The 15,438-nt window shown below is 39.4% G+C and overlaps 1 protein-coding gene across 3 annotated transcripts in view; it reads right to left on the bottom strand.

Annotated features, from left to right (window-relative positions):
* The window catches only part of FLVCR2 (FLVCR heme transporter 2), a 157,178-nt gene that overhangs the window by 71,964 nt on the left and 69,776 nt on the right, over positions 1-15,438 (bottom strand). For 2 of the 3 annotated variants that reach the window (XM_033950884.1, XM_033950883.1), the window contains exon 6: positions 13,476-13,586. The exons of the other annotated variant lie outside the window; for it this stretch is intronic. In XM_033950884.1, the coding sequence (XP_033806775.1) occupies positions 13,476-13,586 (111 nt within the window). The remainder of the gene's footprint in view (positions 1-13,475; positions 13,587-15,438) is intronic. 3 annotated transcript variants of the gene reach the window in all.

The raw sequence follows: 15,438 nt of genomic DNA on the forward strand, positions 1-15,438 counted from the left end.
TTCCTGGGCTGCGAGTTTGAAACCACTGCTATAAACCATTTGGAAAAGACGGGCACTAGAAGTAGCCACCCAGCCATATATAGTGTATCTAACGTTTTATTACAGCCAACATAGAAAAACCATATCTTACGAAGTGTCCATGGATGAATGTAATGTTACACCCCCCAAAGAGTAACGAATAATGGACTAATAAAAACAATGACTAACAACAAAAATGAGGTGAAAAAGACAGAGAGAAAGAGAAAAAAAGAAGAGGAAAGTCGAGAAATCTGCATCTAATATTAAATAAAATAAAATCTACCAGTACTTCACCATATGGAGGACTTCATTGTTAACGTGGTAGTCAGCCTAGGAGCATAACAAGCCATAGCATTAAGGGAGGTGACCACTTCCACTTCTGCTATATTTAGAAATCACATGAAAGCAACAGTATTGAGAGAAAGTATCAGCAAACCCTTCAAAAGACAAACCCTACGCAGAGAAACTGCTGGTAAATGTACAGAATAGTTTCCCAGTAGAGGCAATGAAGACAAAGACAGGCCTGTGGGATCTCTTAGGGAGGAGGGGATAATGGATGCTGTGGATGGGCCATTTGGCCTTTATTTGTTTATTCAATTTTCTTTACCGGGGGCGTGGCTTCGACGCGCTGAGAGATGGCCGCGTAAAAGATCGGCTCCGTGAAAGCAGGCAGTTTAACGATCTTTTAAGAGATAAAAATATAAGAGAATCTTAAAAAAGGGAGTATTAGGATTTGTTATAATGGCATCGGGTTCAGGTAAAGGAAACAAAAGTGCGATGGCAAACGGATCAAGTAGAGGAAAAAGGTCAAAATTGGAAATGACTTCCCCTCAATTAGTTCCGTTGCCAGTGGAGGAGGTAGATAACAGAGATCTTTTGCGGGAAATTCAAAAAGTACAAGAAATTGTATTGGAGAACTCAAAATATATAAAAGAAGTTAAGGATGAGATAGCAGGGTTAAAAAATAGATTGGACATAGTAGATTTGAAAGTGAACACTCTGGAGAAAAAGGTGGAAAAAACGGAGTTGGAAACGGGGCAGTTTAAAAAAGATCATAAAGAAATTGAACTATTAAAGAGGGAATTGGAGGATTTGTCGAACCGCAAGAGGAGGTGCAATTTGAGGGTTCTTGGACTACCTGAGGGGGTAGAAAAAAATGATTCAGTTACATTCATGATTAATTTCTTAACGAAGATTCTACCGATCAAAAGTAAATTTCCATTAGAGGTAGAACATGCACATAGGATCCCAACAAGAAGACTAACTGCACAAAAAGGACCGAGGCCAATGATTATAAAGTTGCTCAGATATCAGCAAGTAGCTGAGATATTGTCGTTGGCTAAGAAAAATAAAGACAAAGTGTCAGGATTCAAAAATCTCAATAGTGCCTGATTTTGCAAGAGTGACAGCTCAAAAAAGAAAGTTGTTGCTGGAAATGCGTCCCCAGTTAAGAGCTTTGGGTGCGAGATATGGGTTAATATACCCAGCAGTCATGCGGGTCACGTATGAAAATAAAACTTATAGTTTTGAAGAGGCCAGTAAATTAAAAGAATTTATAGAAAAATGTGAAGTGCCAATGAACACATAAAAGGAAATGTAAGGAAGATGGTATATGTTATCTGTGGATCATATTTTTTTTTATGATGCTGAAGAAAAGAAGAAAAAATATTGCTATATTATTCTGTAATTCAGTTAACAGTTTCAAATGACTTTAAAAAAAAAAAAAAAGGTTCAGCATTCTGTGGCTTGCAATAACCTGGTTCTGCCTGAATAGAAGAGGGTGCTGTGTATTATAAGGAGAGGTGCTGTGCTATAAAAAGAAAATGATATATGCAGCTCTTAATGAAGAAAGGAAAAGAAAATTAAAGGTTGGAAGAAATGAAAAGAGTGGGAATGTTCTGTCAATTTGGATAGATACTATATATTTCTATGTCTTCTGATAATAAGAAATCTAAAGGATATTGAATATGAATGGTGATTATGGCAAACTGAAGTATAGAAAGAGTGAGAGTCTGTATGATATGACCGGCTCTTTGAAAGTTGTCATATGTCTAAAGGGAATCAGCAATGAAGAACAAAAGTTAGAAGAAAAGAAGAGGAGGAACATGGAAGACGGCTTTTGGAAGAAAATTGACAGATAGTTTCTGCTCGGACATCAATATATAATAGATTGTTATGAGCCATAGAGTGTTGGAGTTTCTGGATATAAGAATAGATATTGAGAATAGGAGATACAGGGATGTTATGGTGAATAAGAGATTATAAAATAGGATTTTCTCTCTGAGTATTTATCACATGAATATTTTGGTCTATAAAGAAGTTTAGATGACATATTGCCATTATAAAATAAAAATTAATTATTAGGTTATTGCAAAAAGTATATGGATGAATAAAGGGTGTAATAATAAGAGTGAGTGTTAATGTGAATGGTGTGAATGCCTGAAAAATATAGTATGATTTTGTGATGTAAATCAAATAAATTTAAATGTTTTAATATATTCTTTTAGGGCATATTAGAGAATGTTCAAAGATGTAAGGGATGAATAGAGAGATATTATATATTGCATAAGGCATATATAGAATAAAATTAGATACTTATATAAGTTTAACATATATGGTTAAATTGAAATAATTCTTATGTGTTTTAAGAATTTTAAGTTTTAAAGAAACTTAGAAATTAAGTAAATATAAACATTTTTATTTTTGACAAGATATGATTTTACTACAGGATGGAATGTATTATAAGTCTAAAAATTATCTTGGTATCAATAAGGTGGGCGTTGAATTTAATTAATATAAAGAATGGACTTGAGTTTGGTTTGGGAAAAAAAAAATTTTTTTCCAATAAATAAATAAATAATAAAGCAATTATATAGAGGGGAATAAATATTGCGGAAAATGGGATTTGGAATATTATGAAATTTTATTCCTTTGCTTAAGATGATTCTCTTTTTATGATTAAGGTTTTTTAAGTTAATGATTGAATGGATTTAATTTGCCTGTGGGGAGTTTTTCTTTTGCTTGGCCTACTATGTGCATTTCGAAGTTTGCATTTATTTTGGGGAGGGGAGGGGTGGGAATGAGGGAGGAGAAATGGGGGAGGGTTAGGAATGAGGGTTTAAGGGTGGGTTTAAATTTTTGGTATGAGGAAAAAGTTTATATTTTATGTTTGAGATGGATATATTTGTATAATAAATTTCATTTATATAATGGGTTTAAAAATTTTCTCCTTGAACGTAAACGGCCTCAATCATCCAATAAAAAGGAAAAAGGTATTGTCATATCTTAAGCAACAGAATATAGATATTTGTTTTCTACAGGAGACACATTTGTCTGGGACAGAATGTATGAAGCTGTCAGGTAATTGGATAAAACAATGTCTATATGCACCAACGATTAAAAAAAAAAAAAAAAAAGGCAGGAGTAGCAATCTTGATTAATAAAAAATGTCCAGCAACATTTAATATGGTTAAGGCAGATCCTCTAGGAAGGTGGTTACTTGTTGACATGAGCATGGGCAATACTACAATGGCGTTATTAAATATATATGCCTCTAATTCGAATCAAAGTGAATTCTTTAAATCTCTACAACAATTAGTTTTACCACTGGCTGCTACTAATTTAATGGTGGCAGGGGATTTTAATGCTGTTATAGATCCAATAATGGATAAAAAACCTAGAAGAATTATGAAATCAATGGGATTAGATAATTTAATACAATCATGTAATTTAAAAGATATATGGCGTATTCTTCATTTTAATGATCGGGAATTTACATTTTGTTCACATGTTCATCAATCATTTTCAAGAATTGATTATATTTTTGTTTCAGATCAGATGGTACAGCAAGTTGTAAAAGCTGACATAGAACCAATAGTAATATCAGATCATGGTGGTGTGTGGATAGAAGTTAACTTATTAGATCAAGATAATTCCAAACCTGTATGGAGGTTTGATAATGCATTGCTTGCTGATTCTAAATTTTGTACAGAATTTCAGATCAAAATTAATGAATATTTTATACTTAATGATTTAGAGGAAATATCGGTTGAAATTTTATGGGATGCTTTCAAAGCAACTATGAGAGGACAAATTATATCATATTCTGCATATAATAAGAAACAGCTAAGAAAGCAATTTGTAAGTTTGAAAAAAGAAATTAAAAATTTAGAATTATTCACAATAGAATTCTTGGATTCGTCAATTTCAACCCTTATATTTTTTATCTCAGTTTCTTGAAGTATGATTTTATTTTCCAGCTGCAAAAGCTGGGGCTTAACAGACTTGGCTAGGTCAGCAACTAGGTCCCAAATTGAATCCAGTGTTACTTCTCTGGGTTTTTCTATAACATGTGAATATACAACAGAAATTAAAAGCATCAAAACAGCTTAGTGATGCATTAGTAAAAGATAACACAAATTTACGCAGAAAAGTGGAAACTTTGGAGAACTTTTCTCGTAATAATAATCTCCAACTGATTAATTTTCCTAGGATAGCCTCAGTGACACCTAGGGATATGTTGAAACGCTACATGTTGGAGATTCTAGGTATTCCAGAGGATACATTACCACCACTTACTCAAGTATATTATTTGCCAGTGAAAGTTATTAAATCACCATCTAAACCACAGGAGGATAATCAACCACTTAATGTTTCAGCAATGCTGGAACTCTCGGACAGAGAAACTGCATCTCCGGCAACACTGCTACTCACTGTGGCTCTTGCACCAGATAAAAATTGGTTTAGAAATAAAATGAAAGAATTTCTTGGATATAAAATTTTAATGTTTCCAGATTTGGCACGAGACACTCAAAGAAGAAGGCGAGAATTTCTTTTGATGAAGCCAGGGGTTACATATCTTGGAGGGACTTTCTTTCTACGGCACCCTTGTAAATGTGTAATACAATACCATATGAAAAAATATATATTCTTTGAGCCATTCCAGTTGTCAGCCTTTCTGGCAGGAACTCGACTGGATGAAGGGAAACTAAAGTGAAGTGCAATTGAATAAATGATATCCTTTCTCAGCTAAAGGGATCTTGTTTTCCTATATATTTGAATTAATATTTTGTTAATATGTTCGCCTAATCCTTCTTGGATCTAATTGGAGGACTTGAGCTGAATTTAAGCTAAACATTTATTTTATTTGATTATTATGTATTTTAAATTTTGAGTATTATTTTCCTGCTTTTCTTCAACTTTCTGTACAAGTGGATACTTGATTTGTAAAATGTGAAAACTTGATAAATAAATAATTTAAAAAAAAAAAAATGATTTCCCATGATCAAATCCTGTCCATATTAACTCAAGAGTAGACAAAAGCAACAACTCAGTTAAATGCTTAGGGCAAAATCCATACTGATAATTGTCCAAGACCCTATATTCATCCAAAAAATCCTGAAGCTGAAATAAAACAACTTTTCCAGGATTTTCACAAGAAAGCCTAATGAAGGAATAAGGTGATAATTTGAAATCACATTGGCATTTTGTTGACTAACAAGGGACGAACAGCAGCTCTGTTTAGCCTAGTGGGAATACAGAGAAAAATGAGGAAGAATTCTGAAGAGGCTAAAAAACTATTTATCTGTAATTCTAGTTTTGCTCTATTGTGGCCATGATATTACCACCAATTTTTGATTACTGCAATTCCCTGTTTCTTGGTTTGCCAAAATATATGATATGAGCATTCCAGTTGACTCAGAATGTTGCTGCAAGCCATATTGCTGAGTGTCTAAACTGGAACATATTACACCTATCCTTCGGGATCTGCCTTGGTTGCCAATACAAGCACAAATAGAGTTTAAGGTGTAATGCCTCATTTACTGCATTTCTTTGAAGGGGGTGAATGAACACGTGGATAAAAGTAAGCCGGTTGACATTGTATATTTGGATTTTCAAAAGGCATTTGACAAAGTAATTTCGGAGGAAATGGCAATTCTTATGACAGCAGAAGGACAATGAAATAACCTCCTGAAACCCAAGTTTACTTTTTCCCAAGTCTGAATGCCAGAAAGTAAGATATTCCAAAATGGAGTTTTTCTTCCCCTTAGCAGATCCTCACAGCACCCTCCTTTAGAGAATCGGTCATAATAATCAACAATGATGGTAAAAATACCTCCCCCAATGATAAATGTATACGAATTGAACAAGGGTCAAGTGAACATGATGACTTATTTAAAACCTGAACTATTGTTTGAAGCTGTTTAGTAGAAACTCTGTCCAGCATTCAACAACAGGTAAACATGTGGTAGGTTAGATTATTGTAACATGCTCTAATCTAAAGAAACTACAATAGAAACCTGATGGCAGATAAAGGCCAAATGGCCCATCTAGTCTGCTCATCTGCAGTAACCATCATCTCTTCCTCTCTCATAACAGAACACAGCCATCGGGCTACTATGTTATGCCAAAAATCTAATAAATAGACAAAAAAGTCACTGCACACAAGTTTAAGTTGTTGTGTATAGAGTAGTGACTTTTTTGTCTATTTATTATATACCTTAAAAGTAAAAAAACTGGCTAAAATTCCTTTCTAATTGATGCCAAAAATCTAACCATGTCTACCCTCAAAATGCATCACTGGCTTCCTATAGAGCAGCGGACGATATTTATAAAGCGATCCCACCCTATCCGTTTTACCCTCTTCCCTCTTTCTCCTTTCTTCTTTCAACATGTAACTTTCCCCCCATCCTTCCTACTCTCCCTCACATTCAAGTCTGTCTAGTTAATGTCTTTGGTGTGCACTTTTTATTATTTTTTTATATATATATTTATCTTCTTTTTTTAAAATTTTTATTGTAAACCGGCCAGATACTTGTTGATGGTTGGTATATTAAAAGTCAATAAACTTGAAACTTGAAACTTACTGTCTCTCACTTTCAAGGCTTATAGTTTTATTCAAGTTTCAAGTTTTATTAGTACGTTTGATTAATCGCCTATTAAAATTACTAAGCGATGTACAAATTCCAATATAGAATAATAAAAAGAGGCTAACATTTAACAATATGGTTACATATGATACTAACATGAGTCGGGAGGGAGAAAGTTAAAAGTTACAATCTTAAATTTTTGGTAGAAAAACAAAGGAAAAACAGAAGGTAAGGGGTAATTAATCCATAACATAAGAACATAAGAAATGCCTTCACCGGATCAGACCAAGGTCCATCTAGTCCGGCGATCCGCACACGCGGAGGCCCATTTAGGTGCTCCTTTTTGGAGACCCAGTTTTCCTGTATCCCTCAATATGATCTGCAAGAAGGTGTGCATCCAACATGCGTTTGAAACCCAGCACAGTATTTTCTGCCACCACCTCCTCCGGGAGAGCATTCCAAGCGCCCACCACTCTTTGTGTGAAACAGAACTTCCTGACATTTGTCCTGAACCTGCTGCCATTCAGTTTTAGGCTATGACCTCTTGTCCGCGTCACATCTGAAAATGTCAGTAATGCTGCTTCCTGGTCAATTTGATCAAATCCCTTTAATATTTTAAAAGTCTCTATTAGATCCCCACGCAGTCTTCTCTTTTCGAGGGTGAACAGTCCCAGTTTTCCAAGGCGTTCCATGTAGCTTAAATTCTCCATGCCTTTGACTAGTTTCGTGGCTCACCTCTGCACCCTCTCCAACAGAATTTTATCCTTCTTAAGGTACGGAGACCAGTGTTGGACACAGTATTCTAAGTGTGGTCTGACCATTGTTCTGCAAAGTGGCATTATAACATCTTCCGACCTACTCGTGATCCCCTTCTTAATCATGCCTAACATCCTATTTGCTTTCTTCGTCGCCGCCACACATTGAGCCTATGGCTTTAGGGTTCTGTCTATCAGCACCCCCAAATCCCTTTCTTGTTCGCATTTGGCTAATGTCACCCCCGACATCTTGTATTCATGTTCTTTGTTTTTCTTTCCCAGATGCAACACCTTGCATTTTTCTATGTTAAAACTCATCTGCCACTTTATCGCCCACGTTTCCAGCTGATTTAGATCTTTCTGAAGATCCTCACAGTCCCTTTGAGAGCCAACCGCCCGACATAGTTTTGTATCATCCGCAAACTTGATTATATTACAAGTTGTTTCCTCTTCCAGGTCATTTATAAAAATATTGAACAAAATGGGACCAAGAACCGAGCCCTGGGGCACACCGCTGGTCACCTTTTCCCATTCTGAGAATTTCCCATTTATGGTTACCCTCTGCGTTCTGTTCTCTAACCAATTTCCGATCCATCCGTGCACTTCTCCTCCTATTCCATGACTTAATAGTTTACTCATAAGCCTTGCGTGCGGAACCTTGTCAAACGCTTTTTGGAAGTCCAAGTAAATTATGTCCACTGGATCTCCACTATCTATTTGCTTGTTAACCTTCTCAAAAAAATTGAAGTAAATTTGTCAAACAGGACCTCCCTTTCCTGAAGCCGTGTTGACTATCTCTCATTAGGTTGTGCTTATCCAAGTGTTGTACAATGCGGTCTTTAATTAGTGTTTCGATTATCTTCCCAGGAACCGATGTGAGACTCACCGGTCTGTAGTTTCCTGGTTCACCTCTTGATCCTTTTTTGAAAATTGGGATGACATTTGCTATCCTCCAGTCGTCTGGTACTTGCCCGGTTCTAATTGACATGTTAGCTAAGGATTGTAGTAGTTCCCCAATTTCTATCTTAAGTTCCTTTAAAACTCTCGGGTGAATCCCGTCCGGTCCAGGGGATTTATCACTTTTTAGTTTATCAATCTGAAAGTAAATCTGGTCCAACTCCACATTTATTGATGTTAGGCTCCCCTCTATGCCTCCGGTGAATACCCTCCCAGTTTCTGTTGTAGTGTCCTCATTTGTGAAGACAGAGGCAAAGAATGAATTTAACCTATCAGCAACCTGTTTGTCTTCTTTGATTGACCCTATCATTCCTTGGTCGTTGAGAGGGCCCACAGTTTCTCTTGCTGGTTTCTTCCCTTTTATATATCTAAAAAAGGGCTTAAAAGTTTTTATTTTCTTGCGCTATATTTTCTTCATAGTCCTTTTTGGCTTGTATTACCGCTTTATGACACTTTTTCTGGTCGATTTTGTGACAGTTCCAGGCCTCCATCGTTTTTTCCCGTTTCCATTTTTTAAATGAGTTCCTCTTCTCCCTTACTGCAACCTTCACCTCTTTGGATAACCAAGCTAGTTCTCCTTTGTTCTTTTTTCGCCCTCCTTTGGATATCTTCGGTATGTAAAGATTCTGAGCTTCAATGATGATGTTTTTCAGTAGAGACCATGCTTGTTCAACTGAATGGATTTCTGCTTTGCCCTTCTTGAGCCGTTTTTTAACCATGGTTCTCATGCTGTCGTAATTTCCTTTTTTGAAGTTAAAGGTTGTGGTTTTAGTCTTGATTGGTTTCCCCTTTCCGATGCCAATGGTAAAATTGATCATATTGTGATCACTTGTCCCCAGCGGGGCTGTAACTTCTACATCTGCTGTCCTTCCAGTAATGCCATTTATAACCAAGTCCAGGATTGCGTTTCCTCTTGTCGGTTCTCCCACCATTTGTTCAAGGAAACAATCTCCTATCATCTCCAGGAATTTTATCTCTCTGCCGCAGATTGACGTTCCCAGTTTCCACTCTATCCCCGGAAAGTTGAAGTCCCCCATGATCGTTACATTTCCTGATTTACATCCACTGTGAATTTCCTCCATCATTTCTTTGTCTGTTTCTTCAGTCTGTCCTGGTGGTCGATAATAGAGGCCAATTTGTATATCTGCTTCTTTTTGTCCAGGAATCTTTATCCAGAGGGAATCTAGTTTACCATTTGCTTCCATCTCCCCCTTTCTAACAGACTCTATTTCCTCCTGGACGTACAGGGCAATGCCTCCCCCTTTTTGCCCAATCCTATCTCTTCTGTATAGTTTATATCCTTGCAATGCCGTGTCCCATACATTTTCTTCATTCCACCACGTTTCTGTTATTCCTATGATATCCAGTTGTTTATTTCTTGCTAGTTCTTCCAGTTCGCCCATTTTGTTTCTTAAGCTTCTAGTATTTGTATACATACATTTTAAGATCTGTTCGTGCTAATTTCCTGGATTTAGTGGTTCTCCCACCACTTTTTGTATCCATTTGATCTTTTTCGTTTTCATCGCCTCCCGTAGTTTCATCTTGTTCTTCCCCTATAGTTGTGTGGTTTTTTGAAGTTTCTTCTTCCGGATATCCTGGTGTCCGGGCCATCGACTGGTTGTCGACTGTCGGCTCTCCCCTGACCTTTAGTTTAAAGCCTTCTCAATGAACTTCTTCATGTTCTCAGCTAGGACTCTCGCTCCCTGCTTGGTGAGGTATAGACCGTCTTTTCTAAAGTACCTGCTTTTTCCCCAGAATGTTGTCCAGTTTCGCACAAAGTCAAAACCCTCTTCATCACACCATCGCCTCATCCAGGCGTTTACTTCTCTCAGTTCCTCCTGTCGCGTTGCGTCCGCTCTCGGCACTGGGAGGATTTCCGAGAAAGCCACCTTCACATCTCTGACCTTCAATTGCCTCCCGAGTGATCGGAGCTGGTCCTTCATTATTTCCCTATTTCCCATCTCCAGAAAGTATAAAAGTTTCAAATGTTAAAAGCATGTTATAGAATTGGCCTGCCACTCACCATCCCAATTAGTCCTTCCTAATCCCAAAATGCCCAGCTCGAGTTTATCAGACATCAGGCCCCTTTCTACTGGAATTCCCTTCCTCTTCACATCTGTGTGAAGCTATCTTTTAAATAATTTAAAACTTAGGCGAAGACTTGGCTTTATAAATGAGCTTTTAATTTAATTATATAGCTTTGCTGATGCTGATGCTGATTAGAGAATGATGGTGCCTGTTTCCCGTGGTTAACTCGTGGCAACCACAGGAACAGGCAAAAATTTGATATACTTACCACTGGTGCAGGAACAAAACCTTTTACCAGGAGCGGCAAAAAGTTTTGATCCCACAGGTAACACAACACCCCCCCCCCCCCCCCCGCAAAAGCTCACCAGCTTGTGGCTCCATCCCTCCCCTCTCACAGGTCTGGAAGCTCCAGCCCACCCCTCCCGCTCATGGATCCGGTGGCTCTAGCCCACCCATTGCTTATGGGTCTGGCGGGTCCAGCCGGCTTCCTTCCTTCTCCTCCCTGCTGTGGCATACACCTTGAAAAAGTGAGCCAAATCGATGGGAGCTCGTGGTTGCAGTCTTCCCTCTGCCGGGCTCCTCCTTATGAGCAACTTCCTGTCTTTGTGAAAAGAGGAAGATGTGTCATAAGAAGGTACCTGGCAAAGGGAAGGCCGCGACTGCAAGCACCATTGATCAGCTTGCTCTTCTTCAAGGTATATACCAGCAGCAGGCAGGGAGGGAAGCCGGCTGGACCTGCCAGACCTGTTAGCAAAGCAGATGCTAGAGCAGGAGGAAAGAGCATAGGTGAAGGGCTGAAGCAGAAGAAAAGGGTACAGGAGGGGGAGCTGGGGCTGGAGAAAAGGGCATAGGAGTGGAAACTGGGACTGGAGGAAAGGGCACAGGAGAGGAAGCTGGGGTTGGAGGAAAGGGCACAGGAGTGGGGGCTGGGACTGGAGGAAAGGGCATAGGAAGGGGTTTGAACTGAAAGGAGAGAATAATAAGACCTGCTGGAGGGGGAGCTGAAGCAAAGGGAAAGAGTTGCAGCACCTGTGGAAGGGGGGTTGCTGGAGGGAAGGTAAAGAGGTGCTGGACCTGTTGGGGGAGGGGCTGAAGGGAAGAGAAGGGAAAAAGAGATACCATACTAAGCAGATGAAGGAAGAGGGAGGAATCAGAAATAGAGGGGAAAATAATGGGCACGGAGAGGAGAATAGGGACAGGGACACAAAGAGATGCTGCATAGGATAGTACATGAACAGAGAGGATAAATGCCAGCCAGACATGGGAGGGGGTATATGGACACAGAGGGAAAGTGCTAGATATGAGAGAGAATAGGAATACAGAAGAGAGATAAGTAATGCAGGACGCAGAGTAGTGACAATAAATACAGGGAGATGGACACAGGGGAGATGCTGGACAGGGAAGTATAGGGGACACAGAGAAGGGAAAGATGGAATGTGAATGGTGAACACAGAGAAGAAGAAATGTCAAATGAGCAGGAGACCCTGGCGAGTGAGTTAAGAGAAGACAGAGGAAAACAGAAACTAGAGCCTGGGACCAAAATGACTTGAAAAATAAAATGTCCAGACAAAAGGTAGAAAAATAATTTTATTTTCTAGTTTGTGATTAGAAAATATGAGAACTGAAATATTTATGCTGCCAGTGCTGGTGTTAGACATGGGTAGGGCCCAGGGCAGAAATTTGGGAAGGGATCCGAAAGCCATCTTCAGCTTCCAGCAGGCTTCGGGCTTTCGGTAGCCAGGGGGCAGTTGCCCTAACTGCACTCCTTGGCCTACCACCATCCGTGGCATATTATATGAGGAAATGGATTGTTCTATTTCTTTGGTGTACTTCATGGAAGGTGTGGCTTCTTGAGATTTTGGTTTAATTTATGTTTATCATTTTTGGTCAGCTATTATGGATTTGGCTGAGGTATTCTGTTTGGATGAATTTTCTATGTAGCATTCAGTTTTCCTGATAGTGGAGGGGATATTGTGAGGGGAAACGGGTTTGTTGATCCTAAATGTCAGTTGTACAGAATATTGTTTCTTTTTATACTTTAATAAAATGATTTCAATAGAAAATCATAAGTATTCAAGGCTTGTACAGATGGAATCAGCCAGAGTTCACGGAGATGGGGTCCGGTTTTCCACAATTCCTTCCCCTCATTTCTCTCTCACTCAGCTTCCTATATAGCCCCTTGCAAACCAACTGTACAACTATCCTTTTCTTTTTTACGTATTTCTGTTCTCTCTTTTAAACTTTTGTGAACCACCGGGATCTGTCAGTTAGTTGAGGCAACACAGTAAATGTTGAATAAATAAATAATTTAAAAAAACCCAAACTGGTTGTTTAACTTGTCTTTTTCTAAGTCTCTGGTTTCTGTTTTCTCTCGCCCCAGTCTCCTGTCTGTTTACTATTCTTCTCTCTCCATGTACATATCTTCCATCTGTCCAGCATTTCCTTTCTGTGTCCATAGCTCCCCCAGATACACTGTCCCTGCTATTCATATCCTCCCCCATATCCAGCATTGCTCCTCTATGCCCCACCCCCCTCCCTGTGTCCCTGTCCCTATCCTCTCTCACATGCTCAGCAACTTCCCTTCTGCATCCCTATCCCATGTAGTGTCTACCTTCTGCCCGCCCTGACTTCCCTTCCCAACATGGTCCAGCATCTCTCCTGTCCCTTCCTCCTAGTCCAGCATCTTTCCTATTATTCCTTCCTTTAGCCTGGTATCACTCCTGCCCCTACCCATAGTCCAGCAGTATTCCAGACCCCCTTCCTCCCTGTAGTCCAGTATCTCTCCAGAGCAGCACTCACAGAATGGCTTTCCAGAACCTTCCAGATCATACATGGAAACATTACTCACCCCAGGGTGCCAGCAGTGACAAAAACAATCCACAGGTGCCCAAGGCTTAGAGTGAAGGTGTACGTCAACAAACCAGCCAGAGACATGATGTATACAAGCAATGTAGTCTGCCTGCCAGGAAAGAAAAGAAAGCATTTTCTGCATATTTATCGGGTAGACGTGACTGGCACAGTGGGTAGCAGAAGCACTGCCTCATGCAGGGTACAGTACAGTGCAGAACAAGAGAGCTGCCCAAGCTCAGCAAAAGATCTCAGTGTACTAAGCAAAAATGCAAGGAAGATTTCCTTAGATTACGCCTGAGTTTATCCCCTCTCGCCTCATCTCAGAGCTCCCCATCCACTGACAGAGGCCTGTCTCTTTTATATCTCTCTTTTCTTGTCTTTCCTCCAGGGTATATGTATTAGATCTTTAACTCTGTCCCCATGGAAAAGAGCTTTTTCTACGCAGTGTTATTTTATCAGTATTGTAATTAACTTTCTAGGCAGGTTATGTGGGCATGATTGTGGTGGCTTAATGCAGTAGATGATTTGTGAATGTGTGATCCTTTTTGGCATTGTTGTGGAATTTGTGTTTATCTACAAAGCAGTCTGTCAAATGTAATCGATCCAATCCAATTCAATAATGAGGAAGAGGCAGATTTGAAGTGCTGGTAACAGGTCGAGTGCAGCTAAACAATTGTTAAAGGATATAGACTCAGGCCTAATGAAAATATTTGTATACAGTTGCTTTCGTTCCCACAGGGGATCTAGATATGAACATAATCTACCCCTTTTTCTGTATAGAAAAGCTTCTCAATGGGGGCTGTGGAAGGAAAACAGTCAAATCACACAAGGCAGCAGGAAGCAGAAAAGAGAAACCCTTTCTGTCGGTCAATGATTTAGTTTTGGTAGTGTAATATTTATCGTTTCTGTCCATTAGGAGTGTAGATTAAGAAAACAAGAATAGCCATACTGGGTCAGACTGGTTCAGTATCCTGTTTCCATAGAGGCCAATCCAGGTCACCTGGCAAAACCCCAAATAGTAGCAAGATTCCATGCAGTGGCTTCCCCCATGTCTGACTCAATAAAAGACTATGAACTTTTCCTCCAGAAACTTGTCCAAACCTTTTTTAAACCCAGCTACGTTAACTGCTGGGTGGTAGATGCCATGAATGCTCTTCTATAAGAAGTGGTAGGGTTGAAACAGTGCCAGAATTCAAAAAGGGGTGGGATAAACACAGAGGTTCCATATTAAGATGGAATAAAAGAATAGAGCGCATCTTTTTACAGGAAAAGTTAAATAACTTTCACAGAATTAAAGCAGCAAAGAGGGAGATAGACTGCATGGGGATCAGTCCCAATCCCAAAGGCAAAAAGGGTAGGGATAACCCGCACAGTGTAACAGATACAACCCTGGCCACCTTTCTGGGCATCTTTCCTGCTGCTGGGGGGGGGAGTATTGCTTAGCAGGGGGAGAAAGGGGGGCGCATCTCCTGTTGTTGCTTGACTTCGGCGACTCGATTTCTTGTTGGATGGTTTTTTGGGGGTTTTTTTTGCATCTGTGTGTTCTGTGAATGTGCCCATTGCTATCACCAGTGATGGGAACATGCAAATTTAGCAAATCTTCACTCTCTCTGCCAATCTCATTTGCATGAGTTGTTTTTTGGAGAATGACTCGCTTTTTTAAAATTGCTACTATAATGGCTCCGACAGCGGCCTATCAGTTTTTAACGCGACTTTTTGAGAATCTAGGCCCAAACCCTTTCATTTTGAAATCCACTGTTTATTCCTAGGATAAGCAGTATAAAATCTGTTTTACCACTTAGGATCTAGCTAGGTACTTGGGACCTGAGTTGGCCACTATTGGAACAGGATGCTGGACTTGATGGACCTTCAGTCTGTCCCAGTATGGCAATTCTTATTAACTAGCTAAAGCTGGTATCGGACATGCAGTCCTTCTCTGTAATTAATCCTCTTCATGACAC

The sequence above is a fragment of the Geotrypetes seraphini genome, chromosome 7 (genome assembly GCF_902459505.1).
Source record: "Geotrypetes seraphini chromosome 7, aGeoSer1.1, whole genome shotgun sequence".
Lineage (NCBI taxonomy): Eukaryota > Metazoa > Chordata > Amphibia > Gymnophiona > Dermophiidae > Geotrypetes > Geotrypetes seraphini.